At 47.4% G+C, this 16561-nt stretch overlaps 1 protein-coding gene across 2 annotated transcripts in view; it reads left to right on the top strand.

The window, feature by feature from the left end:
* P2RX4 (purinergic receptor P2X 4) overlaps positions 1 to 16354 on the top strand; it is a 201456-nt gene extending 185102 nt beyond the window's left edge. For both annotated transcript variants that reach the window (XR_014970670.1, XM_085634577.1), the window contains one exon: positions 14774 to 16354. Coding sequence is in view for 1 of the 2 variants with exons in the window: in XM_085634577.1 (XP_085490703.1) it covers positions 14774 to 14806 (33 nt within the window). In the remaining variant the exon portion in view is untranslated. The remainder of the gene's footprint in view (positions 1 to 14773) is intronic.
* The last annotated feature ends 207 nt before the right edge of the window (positions 16355 to 16561 follow it).

Genomic DNA, 16561 nt, shown 5'->3' with positions numbered 1-16561 from the left:
CGCGATCTCCTCAATCAACGCACCTTCTCATCGACAAATCTTCGGTTCCAGTCGTCGACGGTGGCCTTCGGGCCTACCCAAGCTCCAGTCCCGGCTGATGGAAAGAACTCCATTCAAGAAGTGCCCTCGATGTGGGTCCAAATTCCCCCACACCGATCTTCATGAGGTGTGCCACCTCTGCCTCTCCCCTGAACACGAGGCTCAAGACTGTCCGGCCTGTAATTCTTTCAGATCGAAAAAGACTATTCGGGACCGAAGAGCCAGACGAAACATGGCACACTCCTCGACCTCCGTTCCAGTCGACATCTTCGGAGACGACATCGAAGATCCGGGACAGCAGTGCACCAAAAAGGACCTAGTCAGTGCTTCCGAAGCTGACGACTCAGATGTGGAGGACATCACTCCGGCGCAGAGGGTCGTGAGTAATATACCCCCCCCACACCCGCGCTGACACTCAAAAAGGCTTCGGTCACGCCTTCGCCTCCGGGCCTAGGCAAGACCAGAGACACTGCTTCACACACCCCACCTTCGGGCCCGGTGAAGAGGCCAAATAAGCCTTCCGGCGGCTCGGGCTCCAGCCAGCCTGCCAACGGTGCCGAGAAACACACTTCGGCACCGAAAAAGAAACCAGCCTCTACCTCGACACCGAGCTCCGCACCGAAGCCCCCGGGGTCGAAACCCAGCGCTTCCGTACCGACGCCATCTTCGGTACCGACCAAACCCCATAAGGCCCTCGGCACCGACACTTCCACGCCGTAGCCCACCTCGGCGCCGACCAAGAAATCGGAGGTTCCCAAGCCCAGTGCTAAGCAAACTGGCATAGACAAGCCTAAAAAGTCATCGCCCCGAAGACTTCGGCGCCGACGGACCAAACATTGTCACAGGAACTATTTACACCGGATCCCTTACAAAAACTCTCACCAAGGATCCAAAAACTGGACATTTGGCACTCTCTTCCAAAAAGAGACATTTGGACAAACCGGCTCCGCCTCCACCTCCAAAGAGGAAGGACTCTGCTACCTCCCCTTTCAGAATACCTTCCCCACCTCCTCCACCCTCCCCACCTCCGCCTTCTCCACCCCCACCTCATCGCTCTCCGACCCCCGTCTCCAGACGATGATCAGGGGGACCCATAGCACGATCCAGGGGATGTGCCCCAAGACCCCACCCCTACAGGATCCCCAGACCCATGGGACAACTACAATAACCCAGATATTCCAGACGGCCCACAAGATGACCTTTACCCTTCCAGGCCATCTCCACCGGAAGACTCATTGGGTTTCCACCACCTACTTCAAAGAGCGGCACATTATCACGGGGTAGAGTTACACACTGACCCAGTGGAGGAGGATTTCCTCCTCGACACTTTTGATACCGCACATAGGTCTACCTCCATACTACCTATGCTCAAGGGGGTGGTAAAACATGCGCCAGAGGTTTTTAAGGACCCAGTCGGGGCCAGGGTCATTAACCCACGCATAGAGAAAGTACAAAGCTGCCCCCACAGATCCTGCCTATATCAAAGGGCCAGCGCCACTAGATTCCTTAGTGGTCTCCACTGCACGAAAAAGGTCAAATTCCCAGGCGTCAGGCGAAGCACCACCACCTGACAAAGATTCAAAGCTACTGGACGTGTCAGGAAAGCGCACTGCGTCACAGGCAGCCAATATATGGCGTATCGCCAACACCCAAGCGCTATTGGCCAGATACGATAGGGCACATTATGATGAATTAGAAACCATAATGCACCACCTCCCTGAAAGATACAAAACTAGGGCCAAAGAATTAATTCAAGAGGGTATGACAATAACTAACACCTCTATACGCTGTGCCTTAGATGCAGCAGACACAGCCTCCAGGGCCATTAATACTAGCGTCCTCCTCCGTCGCCATGCTTGGCTAAGAATATCCGGTTTCAAACCAGAGATGCAAGCCTCCATCCTGAATCGTCCCTTTGACCGAGAACACCTATTCGGCCCAAAGTTAGATGAGGCCCTCGAAGAAATGAAGGACACTGATACGGCGAAGTCCATGGGAGCCCTGCAGTCACACCCTCCTAGGCGCTCCTTTCGCCGCTCTTCCTTTTGGAGTACATCCAGAGGCTACTCCTCAGATAGCGCGTCTACTTCCTACAAATCCCCCACTCAGTCCACCTTCACAAGGGGTTATCAAAGAGGCGGCTATAGGGGAAATAATAATAAAGGCAGAGGCAAAACAAATACCGCCCGCACTGCCACACCGCCTACCCAATGCAGGGCACATGGACGCTGCAACAAAAGTTACTCCATATCAACCATCTGGAGTTACTAGCAATCTCTCTAGCCCTAAAATCCTTTCAGGCACAAATTTTAAGCAAGGCAGTCCTCATTCGCACAGACAACATGACGGCCATGTATTACATTCAAAAACAAGGCGGCACACACTCCACAGCTCTCTCAACTAGCACAGAGCATATGGAGATGGGCAATTCCCCACAAAATCTTTCTCCTAGCCCAACATGTCCCAGGAGTCCAAAACACCATGGCAGATCTGCTCAGCAGACAGACGCAGCAGATCCACGAGTGGGAACTTCACCCGCAGGTTCTTCACCTGTTCTTTCAAACGTGAGGGCATCCACAAATAGACCTATTCGCCACCCACGAAAACAAAAAATGCCCAAGCTTCGCTGCCAGATACCCACACCCATTGTCCAAAGGAAATGCGATATGGATGAACTAGTCAGGCAAATTTGCGTACGCTTTTCCACCTCTCCCACTAATTCCATTAGTGGTGCGAAAGGTACAACAGCATTCCCTCACGCTGATCCTAGTAGCTCCAACATGGGCCAGACAACCGTGGTACACCACGCTGCTGGAACTCTCTGTAGTACCACATCAAAAGCTACACCTCTCACCATGCCTCCTAACCCAGAACCATGGAGAGATCAGGCACCCGGACCCAGCTCAGCTCAACCTTGCGATCTGGCTCCTGAAATCCTAGAATTCAGATACCTAAACCTTCCCCCTGACTGTATGAACGTCATCAGAGAAGCTAGACGCCCTACCACTAGAGCCTGCTACGCTGCCAAGTGGAAAAGATTTGTTGTTTATTGCCATAACAACACAATCAATCCTCTAGACGTGTCTATACAACACATCATATGCTACTTACTCCACCTACAAAAGTGTAATCTAGCATCTACCTCCATTCGGCTACACCTCGCAGCAATTGCAGCTTACCTACAAAACAGGCGGCACCTATCACTTTTCAGAGTACCTGCCATTAAAGCCTTCATGGAAGGCCTAAAAAGAATAATTCCCCCCCAGAGTACCACCCTCACCTGTGTGGAACTTATATATTGTTCTCACAAGGCTAATGGGGCCGCCCTTCGAACCTTTGCACAAATGCGAACTGCAATTTCTCACATGGAAAACAGCTTTTCTTGTAGCCATCACTTCCCTTAGAAGGGTCAGTGAGATACAAGCACTTACCATACAAGAACCTTTTCTTCAAATGCACCAGAACAAGGTTGTTCTCCGCACCAACCCAAAATTCCTACCTAAAGTCATTTCCCCTTTTCACCTAAACCAATCCGTAGAATTACTGGTATTTTTCTCGCAACCTCAAACTGTTGCATAAAGGGCTCTACACACGCTAGATGTCAAATGAGCCTTACTTTACTATATCCAAAGAACACAACCTTTCAGAAAGACCAAACAACTGTTTCTCTTTCTCTCCACCACACAAGGGCAACCCCATCTCAAAATCAGGGATAGCCAGGTGGATTGTAAAATGCATCCAGATTTGCTACCACAAAGCAAAACTAACGCTGTCCGTTCCCCCCTAAAGCCCATTCTACACGAAAGATAGGGGCTTCTATGGCTTTTCTAGGGAACATCCCATTAGATATCATCTGCAAAGCAGCTACATGGTCAACACCGCACACTTTCACTAAACACTACTGTGTAGATGTGCAAACCAAGCAACAAGCTAGTGTGGGCCAGGCTGTACTCAAAACACTATTTCAAACAACTGCAACAGATACCGGTGGTCGCCGCTAAGGTTGGGAACTGCTATATAGTCTATGCAAAAGTGTGTAATCTGCAGCTCATATGCCTCGAACGGAATATGCTACTTACCAGTATGCATCTGTTCTTGGCATGTAGAGCTGCAGATCTACACACGCCCACCCACCTCCCCGGCTACCTGTATCTGTTCCAGTCTATCTTATTTAGATACAACACACATGGGTTTCTTCACTGTTATTACTACGCTCCATCTTTCCCTGCTGGCGATGGAGGATGGAGCCGAAGCCCATGCGCAATACGATCCAAAGGAGGAGTCACCGACCTCGTGACTTCCAAAGACTTTCCAAGAGGAAAAACAAACTGCAAACATCCGGGCCCAACACCAGATGGCGATCTATGCAAAAGTGTGTAGATCTGCAGATCTACATGCCAAGAACAGATGCACACTGGTAAGTAGCATATTCCTTTTTCTGCCACCATGGCTCTGTCCATATCGTTGCATCAGTACACATGTGTGGGTACATGTTCGCCCCCCCCCCCCCCCCCAATGTTGGGAGATGTTTCTCTTGACCTGCATCATTCCCAGTGTCGCGAATGTCTGCGCCATAGAGGTAAGATCTGTAGTCTCCCAGATATTCAAGATGCAGCGCTTAGGTTCAGGAGGGACTGGTTTCCCGCTAACTCTTGTAATGGTGTTCATGACAGATTTCCAATACGATTGTATTGCAGGGCACTCCCAGCGCGTATGGTAGAAGGTACCTACCGTCCCACACTGCCGTAGACCAAGCTGGGTGGGAGCTCTTCCTATTGTATAGAGTGTGGTTGTGGTATAATATATACTGTGAAGTATTTTAAGTTGCACTAGGCGGAGCTTGGATGGAATCGCTACCTCTCTGGGCGAGGCAAACGCTTCCTGCCAGTCAACGTCATCGAGTTCCCCAACCTCCTCCTCCCATTTGCGTTGGAACTTTAGCATGGGGTCGGGCATGTTGTGTATTATCTTGCGGTATGTCATGGAGATTGCTCTTGTGGTCATGTGATCTGTTAGTTATCTATCCTCTAGCGGGGAGGCCTCGGGCGGGGTAGTACAAGGAGGGGGATCACTGCCTCTAGTGCATGTTTGATTTGGGGATAGCGGAACCGTTCCGTAGATGTCATCTCGTATTGCTTCTGAAGTTGTTCAAAGGGGATCATCTTTCCACGCGTCCACAGATCTCCAACCTTAGATATCCCTATGCTGTCCCAGTGATTGAAGCCTTTGCTCTTACCCAGCCTACCTAGTTTGTTCGTGACCCAGAGGGGAGTTGTTTGTGTGATTTTATCATGCCATCCCATCTTTTTGCGCACCATAGTCCACACTTGAAGTACATGATTCGTTGGGCCTATTTAAGCTTGCGTCTTGTTATAGAGGGCGTGGTATAGACCCTCATCGCCAAGTTACAGTCTATCAAGGCCATAGGCTGGATCTGTGTACGGGACATGGAGCCAGTGACTGATAAGTGAGCTGGGACGCCCAATAGTATACTTGAATACTTGGGAGTGCGATATCTCCATCGCACCATGTTCGGAATAGCTTTGTCATAGCTATGCACGTTGGTTTGTTATTCCACAGAAGTTTTGTCACTTCTGCTTCGATTGCTCGGAAGTAGGAGTGGGGGACCAGGAAAGGGGTGTTTTGAAGGGCATACAGAAAACTTTGGGAGCGCCATCATCTTGAAATGGGCCACCTTTCCTAAGAGTGTCAGTGGGAGTGATTGCCAGTATTGTGTGTCTCTCTGTAGCTGATGCAGGGGAGCTTGGAGATTCAGAGACATAAAGACCCCTGGGTCATGAGTGACGTGGTTTCCCAAATACTTAAGTCTCTCCGGGTAGCTTTATAGGGCATCTATCTGATAGGGCTGGCAGAGATCCCTGCAAGACGTACATCACCGATTTAGTCCAGTTGATTGTGTACTCTGAGTGTCTGCCATATGAGTCACAGATGTCAAGAAGACACGTGAGTGAACACTTGGGAGAGGCCAGTTAGAGGAGAACATCGTCAGCATATAATGATATTCGTTCCTCGTATACCTCTGTCCAGCGGAGCCCTTGAATGACCGGGTCTAGTCGCACCCAGGGGCTCCAATATGAGGGCAAAGAGGAGCGAAAATAGCGGACAGCCCTGCCGGGTGCCTCGATGGAGTGGGAATTCTCTTGATATGTGTCCGTTAGCTACGACGTGCGCGAGGGGAGCAGTGTAGAGCAACCTAACCCAGGCGCAGAACTTAGGCCCAAACCCCATTTTTGCAAGGACAGCAAATAGGAAAGGCCACTCGACCATGTCGAAGACCATAAGAGCATCTAGGGATCACACGATTGCGTCTTCCTGTATGGTGTGTTTGCGCCCCAGTACGCAATGGAGCCGCCTCATATTAAGAGCTGTATTCCTGCCTGGCATAAATCCCGACTGATCGGGGTGTATCAGTGTGGTTAGGTGCGGCGCGAGTCGATTGGCCAGGGATTTAGCCAAGATTTTGGCCTCGGCATTAATCAGAGAGATGGGCCTGTAGGAGGCACATTCCTGAGACGGTTTGCCAGGCTTATGAATGGCCACAATTGTCGCTATCCGCTGGTCACATGGGAGTGTTTCTTCATCCAGAGCGGCTTCGTACATTGCCACGAGATGGGGCGCAAGTGTCATAGTGTTTCGCTTGTACCACTCTATGGGGATACCGTTCGGGCCGAGGGCCTTCCCTGACTGGAGATTCCCAATCGCAGTCACTATCCCCTCCGTGGAGAGGTCCACCTCTAATAACTGAGACTCCACCTCCGTGAGTTTAGAGAGTCGGATATCACGTAGGAAGTCCTCCGCATCCGTCTGCGTTATTGTAAGCGCCGAGGTGTAAACCTGCTCATAATGGTGCGCTAAGGAGGTATCACATTATTAAGTGTTGGAACTCCCTAGTTCCAGATTCCTTTAAGAACATTAAATTAACTAGATGCTCCTAGTTGCAGCTGCAGCACATGACGGTGCTGGAGATTTTTGTGTGCTATAATGGAGGTGGGTGGAATAAATAATTTTTTCCCCCCATAAGCTGTGCTCTACTTTCACTCCTATATGCACGTTAGACAGGCAGCTGCGTTAAGCTTTTTGAACGGCAAGAGCTGTAGCATGCAAAATGACCCTGTTTTAAAGAATTGTTAATTGTTCCAGGTAAACAACCGTGGCAATATTCACGACTTAAACAAAATGAGGTTGGGCCTGTTGAGATACCATCAGTCACTTGACTGTCTAATTAACTCAGACACTCTGGTAATGTAGCCCAGATCTCAGTCTTCACGCACATATTTTGGTGCATCGCCTGTCACTCTCACCAGCAGAACAAGCAGCAATTTAAGCACACCCATCCCATGCACCACTACAACCAGCGTTGAAATTAGATAGATGGAAGGTGTCACCCTAACCCTGCCCCAATAGAATATCCCCCACTTCCTTTAAGAAGTGACACCTTTGACAGCAATCTTCTTTATGTGCTCTAGTCACTCTCGCCTTCAAACTAAGGTGCAAAATTGCCACCCCAAGGCGAAACGGACACTACAACCATGGGCACTTACCTGCCAACGGCCGTAGGACAGCAATAGCACAAAAAGTGGGATAGCGGTGCCGGACATGGCATGCGTGGCGGGCACGCTGTACTCGGAGTTATAAAAAACCTCAAGCTTCAACATGGGCGGGGAGGAGGGTCACGGGAAAACAAATATACCTAATTCTTCATCACATGGTTGTCAGCTATAGACATTTTACGAGGACAAAGGTTATTTTAAACCTCTTGTGCAAATCCATACTGCCGCAGTGGAAAACCAAACTGGATCGATATTTTTTTTTGTTTTTTTTAAAGTGGAGCATTTTTGTTTCCTAGAGTAATATTGGTCTTCGATGCTGCTTATCAATATGTAAACAGTACTGCCTTCTGCTCACGGTACTATGAATGTTTTCCTGCAACAATGGCGGAGAAGAACTAACCTTTTGTTGATGCGGTGGGGATACTGAAAACACCGCACAAACTAGAGATTTTTTTATTATTACAAGTTGTCGCCGGATTCACTACAATCTACAGGCTACTCTGGACGGTGGAATAGGTGTACCGAACAACCAAGGTAATCAAACACGCACACTCACCCTAACAGTTATTGACTGCACCGGGGCTGCAATTTACAGATTCCGGTCAGTGCTACCTCCTGCACGACATGCCAGTTTCAAGTGGTTTGCAGTTGTATTGTATCAAAATAAAGGCAGCTCTGAAACTTATTGCACAAGCCAGTGAGGCATGTAAAGCATTACGGTACGAGAATAGAGTGCAGGCCCTCACCCCTCCTACATTGACCTCTAGCTCCTTCCACCAGGAACAGCGTGCGCTGCCAGTGACAATTAACTTCCAGTCTGAAGTTAAACAAAACAAGAGGCAGAGGCAGACTTTTGGCGCGCATGCGCACGATGTAAAGCATCGCGCGCATGTGAGAGTCTGGACAGGTCAGGCAAAATAGAGTGTGAATGCAGGCAGCCAATCATAGGAAAAAACAAGCATTTACAAATGCAATAGTACTTGTATTTACGCGAGTCCTATTGCATTGTAAACAAAAATGCAGGCGTCCAAGTAGGCAGGAACGGGAGTGGGTGGGCGGTGGTGGTGGCAGAGAAGTCACGGACTGGGGGAGGCAGGGGAACAAGAGTTTTGAAAGTAAAGGGGCTGATAGCCATGGAAGGAGAAAAATGACGACCTGGTCATCAGGAGGCGGGACTAACTTGCCGAAAACCAATTGCAATGCAGCATTTAAGATTTCAGCCAATCAAAAAGATGGGTAAAGCTAGAAGGAAAGTGGGCGGAGCTTCCCCCGCTATACTGTATACACCATCTCTTGACGAGACAGCGCATGTGCTGCCTAAGCGAGACCTAAAAATATAGTTACCTTTAATGGATGGCCGCCGCCTCTCCTCCGTCCTCGTCCTCTTCATCTTCCTGTCCCGGACAGCAGCAGCAGGAAGCACAGGGCAGACCGGCTCCCCTGAGCCAATCACAACGCTGCAGTGCAGCGTTGCGATTGGTCTGAGTGCCATGGATCAGCCCTCAGACTGGAACAGGGAGACTGTGCATGTCCCTGACCAGGCTGTGTAATGCAGCCTGATAGGAACATGCAGAGTGCACATGAACTGTTTGGTCGGCCAAAAAAGGCCGGCCAAATAGTTCATTGCACTTAGGGAGTGCACACCACTCCTCCCATGCTCTGGCCAGCCCCGCCTCACCACTGACTGCAATCGGGGAAAATCAAATGATAATAACATGTTATCTTATTTTTCCTTTTAAGCAGTGGAGCAACGCTCCTCCCCCTTAGCGGAGGAGCCGCCAGTGTGTGCACTTCAAATACACGATTATATGTGCACGCAAAATGTCAGAATAAATGCACACGTGAATAATAAGTTCATGATTACTTATGCAATGTACTTTTAACAAATGTAGTGTATCTTGAAATACAAGTCTTCATGTTAAGCTAAACATTAGAACACGCATATAAAAATCTCTAGTTTCTACAGTGAAAACACTTAAGTAATATGTTTTTAGTGCTTCACTTTACATTAGTAAAGTTAATGCACGCAGAGTATATAGTGTCAGGTATATATATATATTGCTTCTGTGATGTGTAGGGGTAGAGCCTAAATTAATCTGCTTCAACATTAATTTATGTGAACTAACATTTTAGTCCGCTTCTTTTTGGGAATCCTTAAACTATGGATACATTGTTAAATGAATTAATTTATACTTTGGTTCTTGCTTTTCGTTTGCAATGTCACTCATGACATAAATAAACACATTACTAAAACTAAAAACTATCCTTGACTTTCTTCAAAATGAATAACCTGCCAACATCTAAAACGAGTATTGGCAAAAAAGTGATATGACGCAGTCAATGCTTGCCGTGTCATTTTTTTTTTTACTTAGTCATGTGGCATAGAAGCTCAACTGCTGTGCAACATGTACAAAAAACATTGACAAAGCCAATAGACTTTGACTATGTGAAACCTATTGGCTTTGCCAGTGCTTGTTTTTCTGCTTTCAGCCAATGTGCTTGTTAATATTGAAAAAGTCGATGTCAATATGAATAATGATACATTCGTGTATAAAAACGAAATCTCATCTTTTAAAAAAAAAAAATTTATTGTTTTTATTTGTATGTAGATCAAAAAGAAAAACCAGGTGACATTAAGTAATAGCATGTTGACCGACAGTACAGTGGCACTTTGCAATACATATCGATGAAAACTTTCACATTTTCCCGCCCTTTGGCCCATCTCCAGAGAGTCTCAAATTTACACGCTAGTCTAGCCCCTCTTGTTCCCAAATATTTAAAGTGTTATGCAATACAGGAGCACATAGATATTCAACGTGGTTCCCTTGCTCACTTTGCCAATGGGTTCAAGGTAGCCTGGCTGATGAAGGGTGTTACCCAGAAACCTGTCCCAGGATGCTCGTTTCCGGTTCAGGGAAGACCTTGCTTGGCAGTTCGGGCTAGACTGTTCCCAGGAGGCACAGGGTCAAGACAGATTTGCATATAGCTGGGTCTGAACTGAGGTGGTGAAGTGAGCTAACGAATGATGGATTCAACCCAGATCTGTGAGTGGGGGTGAGTGTCTGAAATGTTTCAGCGCTCCGTCCATCATCTCCTTGTGTTTGCATGTTCACCGTAAGTTGGCAGGGTATGCCCAAACGTGAGTCCCTTGCTCACTTTGCCAATGGATTCAAGCTGGCCTGGCTGATGAAGGGTGTTTTCCAGAAACCTGTCCCAGGATGCGTGTTTCCAGTTCAGGGAAGACCTGGCTTGGCAGTTCGGGCTGGACTGTTCCCATGATGCCCAGAGTCAAGACTGATTTGCATATAGCTGGGTCTGAACTGAGGTGGCAAAGTGAGCTAAAGAATGATGACTGGGGGTGAGTGTCTGAAATGTTTCAGCGCTCCGTCCATCATCTCCTTGTATTTTCTTTGTTTGTCCACGATAATCATTCCATTTCCCCCACAACTTGGTCCATTTGTGCGGACACCACTTTCAAAGACTGCCTTCTCTGCCTGCATGCACCAATCCATGTCTCTTTTCCAGTCTCCCAACTGCGGTGCAATGACAACCTCCCAAAGTCACACTACATTTCGTTTGGCCACCATCAGTCCCAGAGGGACCCATTGGCAGTCCATGCGGGTGACATCTGTGTCACCCCAAATGTTTGAGGCACCACTTCTCCTAGGGATCTAATCTACCGCCACACACACTTGTAAAGCAGGACACCACTGCCGCCCAATACAGCTGCAGCACTGGACAGTCCCATACCATGAGTTAAAATGTACCTAATTGTCCACAGCTTTTAGGGCAGAGTGCCTCATCTACTTTACCCATTTTCAGTAGTGTCGTTGCTACATAATAACTCCTAAGAAGGATCTTGAGCTGTATGAGGTTGAAGCGCGAGCGTATGGCCACCTCACTTGGGGAAGCCAAGGCCTCAGGCCACCCGTCTCCTCCACACCACCCAGATCTCTCTCCCAAGCCTCCAGCATTCGGATCAGAGTGACGGGAGAGTTGTTTAACAATGTTAGATGTGTGAGGGAGATCGCCCTTTTGGGTAAGTATTCTTCAAGTAATCGGTTCTCGAGAGGGGAGGACTCAGGAAGGGCTTCCCCGGGAGGGAGGGAGGGGGGGGGACAGATCACTTCATACAGGGCGTGACGGACCTACAGGTATCTGTAGGCCTCCTTGGTCGCCAACTGATTCATTTTGCGGTTCAGTATATGAGAACACTTTGCCGTTTTTCCACAAATCTCTCACTTGGAACAGGCCTATAAGATCCCATTTGTCAAACATCCATCCTCTTGAGACAGAGTTCCAAGATGTGCTGTGTTCCACAGGGATGTAGATTTTGTGATCTTCTCCCCGGCCCATGTCAGTTAGTGCTGCATGCCACAGAGAGACAGTGATGGCTGTTGGGTCAAAGATGGGAGTATGGGTCGCCCCTCAATATAGAGAGCCTGTTGGTAGCCCCCCTGTTGCATATTTCTCCTGTCCATTCTGTAGGCCAGCTCGTCCCCGGAAAGATGCACCAAGTGATTGACAACAATGAGCAGGGATGCCCAGTAGTATTTTGCGTACATCAGGAAAGACTATGCCCCCATCGTATCGTGCCCTTGTCGGTTTCTGGAGCGCTATGCGATGTGGACTCCTTTCCCAAAGAAGCGTATGGACCTCACTATCTATGGTGCGAAAATAGGGCTGTGGTATTGGACAGGGTGTGTTTTGGAGTGCGTATAAGAATCGCAGGAGGGCCATAATCTTGAAGTGAGCCGCTTTCTCCATTAAAGAAAGAGGTAGAGTTTTCCAGTGTTTCACATCTCTTCGCAAGTGCAGCAATGGGGGTTAAAGGCGGTGTGCATAGAAAGCGACTGTATCTCTTATAATAAAAATGCCGAAGTAACGGAATCCCTCCGTGACCACCCACACCCCACAGTCATCAGGGACTACCAGGAGTTCCCTGTGAAGGACATAGATAGCGATTTATTTCAATTGATGGTGTAGCCAGAGTACTTGCAGTACAGGACGAATATATGTAATACTCTGTCCAGTGTGGTGGAGGGTTCGGCTACATACAACAGGATATCGTCTGCATATAGGGAGATTCAGTCCACCTCAGTCCCCTGACTAAGGTGTCGCTGCGGATCCAGGCTGCCAGCGGTTCCAATATCAGGGCAAAGATCTGGGGGGAGAGCGGACAGCCATGCCTGGTACCCCTCTGAAAAGGAAACTTTGCAGATGTGCTGCCTTTCACTACCGCTGCGCTAGAGGGCCAGGATATTCCAGTTGGACACAGGAGACAAAACGGGGACCGAAGCCCACCTTTTTTAGGACTGTGTACATAAAGGGACGTTCCATGGTATTGAATGCCACTTGCGTGTTTAAGAACAGCACTAGAGGGTCCGCACGGTTCTCGGACGCTTGTTCCAGTATTCCATGTAAACTCTGCAGATTGAGCACCGTATTTCTGCCTGGCATAAATCCGGATTGATAAGGATGAATCGGGGATCCGATCACCCCAACTAATCGTGTAGCCCAATGTTTTGCAAGAAACAGGCCTATATCACTGCATTTGGCAGTGATATAGACCTGTAGGAGGCACAGTTATCAGGCCGCTTATTCTCCTTGGGGATAACCACTATACGCGGCAGCCGCTGATCCTGAGGGAGTTGGCCGACATAACCGCTTTCGAGGAACATGCCTAGGAGAGGTACAGCAACACTGTCAGCTGTCAGGCATTGCATCTTTATTGACAAATTCACCCGTTCTGAACTCCACATCAACCATGACTCCGATATATGTGGTTCGGTAGGCCCTGAGACCCAGGCCCAAGGTTACTGATTGACTGATCACAGGTGAGTTAGCACATAGCCAGCATACAAGCACACAATCAGGAAAATCCAGATCGATCCTACAGGTTGGCGCAGCAACACCACAACGGTCCAGGGAGATTAGCCCCAATAAAGCACACATGGCCAGAGAGATGCATACGTTCCCAAAACACCATAAAGTCAGCTGCCACATAAAGTTAGGAACCTTTAGCCAATCAAGACACAGCACACACAGTACACGCAGTGATCTCACGCTCCCCATGATGGACATCTAGACACGTTACCCACTGGCTGCATTGTGTCCACGCAAGGTTGAGGAACACCTGGATTACTCATCCAATACTCTAGTTTATCGCTCCATAGACGGAGGTACATATTCCTTATCAAAAAAGGATCGCCACAAGCATTTTATTACATTCAATGAACTGTATAAAAGTCTGTGTTAGACCGATTGTAAATTGAGACAGTCCTCAGACCCTATGCTTCTGACTGTGCTCACGGCCACATTGTTTAATTAGGCAAACTGCTCCTGTTTTGTCAAACACCTCTTGGCTTTTCAAGGTATTTCATGTTCAAGCAGCATGCTGTACAACATGGCAAAAAAAACCTTGACAGTCAGTAGAGATTGCGTAGGTGAGACCTATTGGCATTGCTAGTGTTTGTTGTAGTGGACATCCTACAAGTTGCATCTGTGCCTGTTTGACACCAGCGACCTCTCTGTATTCATGTTTTCATTCTGATGTAGCTTTTTCGCTTGAAAAGGGCGCCAGGCAGCAGCTTATTGAGTAAGGCTTTGAATCCCATCTGTCATACCCCATGCAACTATCCTCAGCAGGTCTCTTTGGTCTTCTCTGCCTAGTTGATCGGAAAAGTAAAGGAACCTGTAAAAAAATAATTTCGAATACAATTACAATATTAAAATGAGCCAAAAAAATGGCCTGCGCAGGGAGCATTACACCACACCACTTATTTTAAAATGAGAAATGGGGAAATTCAATTATATTCAAATCACCATATGGGCTAACATCTCATGTTTTTACTGACATTTCAAGAGGAGCTCAGGAAATATTCCAAAGTTTGGCAGAATATCCAGGAGTAGGCAATTATGTCTACTTGGAACGATGTATTTGGCTCACAATGGGATGGATTGACTAAGGAATTCTAGGCTTGCCACAATCCAGAGCAGCCGTCTGTCCCCCCCAGTCCAAGGAGCTTTTCTGATCCAAAGAGCGAGGCTTTGCACTTTACTCAAATGAGACATGTTTGAAAGTATTTGTATTTAACAATACATTGGTTTTTTTTATAAGGTGGTTCAAAACTTCTTAGGACTCTTTTTTTTCTATTTTATAGGGCTCAAGTGAATCCTATGGAACTGGTTCGTGACTGCGGAAATGCTGTGGATTGGTACAGTGCTGTAGACGAGGTCCTCATATTTCACATTAAGGACCCAGATTTGCATTTGGGATATGTGAACGCTATTTCCCACCAAGACTGAAAGATGTAAATTTGCAATGATCCACGTGGTGCATTACTTGAACATTAAATTCTGGATATTGTCAATAGGAGAACTAGAAGGGAGCTTGAGCAGCACTAAATATCTTGCACCGCCTCCTTGGAGCCTCTTCCTCCAGCTGTCCCTAAGACCTCTGTATGCCATCAGGACTGTAGATGGCTCTGAGGGCAACTAGAAACATTTCAAGGGTTTATTTTTTGCACTTTACCAATATAAATCCCACACTGGTGTTTGATGCATCTTTTCATCTGTCCCTGGAACCTTTGCTTATGCTTTCCTTTGACATTCTTAGCTCTCCTAGGGGTTGCTTGAGCTGCATTTCATCTCGGGGGGGGGGGGCAAAATCTTATACCTCTGTGGACTTCAGATGTGTACCTACTATGTCTGTTTCAAGCCACAGTGCAGATTCCCTCTTCAGACCTTTCCCACATCCTCAACAAGACCGTCCCTTATAACCACTGACTTACAACGCTTCTCTCCCTGTACATGTCAACGTTCGACATGATGCAAGGCATGGTGCAAACCCTTCCAAGTCAGTACACAGATTCACCCGGCCTCTCGAGTCATAACCATTGTTGTAGGCCAGACATTTCTCAACATGCTGAGCTTTGTCATCTGAACAAAAGGCCTGGAGTCAATGTAACACCCAGCACAGGACCTCTTGCCCTACCTTACCAGAACACTATACCATAGCACTATTGCACACCTAACAGCACATCATAGGGTCCTATTCACCCCTACCCAGGCCTCCGTTATGGAGGTCTATCTCCCACTCTCCAACCAAACAAGGCATTGATGTCTTTACAAGGTTGATTCTTATCCTCATTAAAAGGCCTCCATATCATGTCCATTACAAGTCCTTCTTTATAGCCTTGGCACTGATGCTGCACTCGCCACCAGTACCTTCCCCACTCCCTTCCCCTAAGAAAATGCCTAGATTATGCCACGTGCAGCAGCAAACCATTGGGTCTATCTCCCCTGTCCATGTAAACAATTTCTTGACGCTGATTCCAGCCTACCCACAAAATCCACCAATGACCTTTTGGAATCCGATGGCATCTGACCTGAGTGACTTACTGTAAAAGCGATAGTCAACATTATTTCATTGATCTTGTATTATAAAATATTATGAAAAAAAAGGATTGGGCTGACTTTTTGGAAAATAATATTGCAACACTATGTGAAATTATATTAAAATCTTCACGAATTTTATAACTAATATTCTTCTATTTCTTTCACGTTTTAATCTTGTACGACAGTCCGAGCAATCATAGTTTACTTTTGATGGTGGAAAATGAATGTTTTGTGACAGGGTTGGGTTTTGCACCAATAATGCCGACAACAAGATTGTACAGTAAATTCCTAGATGGAAAACTGCTGCTGAATATTTTTCGGAAAAATAAATATTGCCAAATGTTTTTGTTGTGGGCATTTTTCATTAGTGTGAAGTTGTCGACAGACTATACTGTAAGATCTCTTGCTGCATAACGAAAGTTACTCATTCACCCCAGCACATGGGAACTGCAATTTTTAACAGAAGTCTCTTGTCTGCCCAGGTACTTTTCCAAGGTTTTTCTGTAACCACCTGGCAATCGCAAACCTCCAAGGTACAAAAACAAACATTC

The sequence above is a fragment of the Triturus cristatus genome, chromosome 11, assembly GCF_964204655.1.
Source record: "Triturus cristatus chromosome 11, aTriCri1.1, whole genome shotgun sequence".
NCBI lineage: Eukaryota > Metazoa > Chordata > Amphibia > Caudata > Salamandridae > Triturus > Triturus cristatus.
This window is presented reverse-complemented; position numbering and strand designations above follow the sequence as displayed.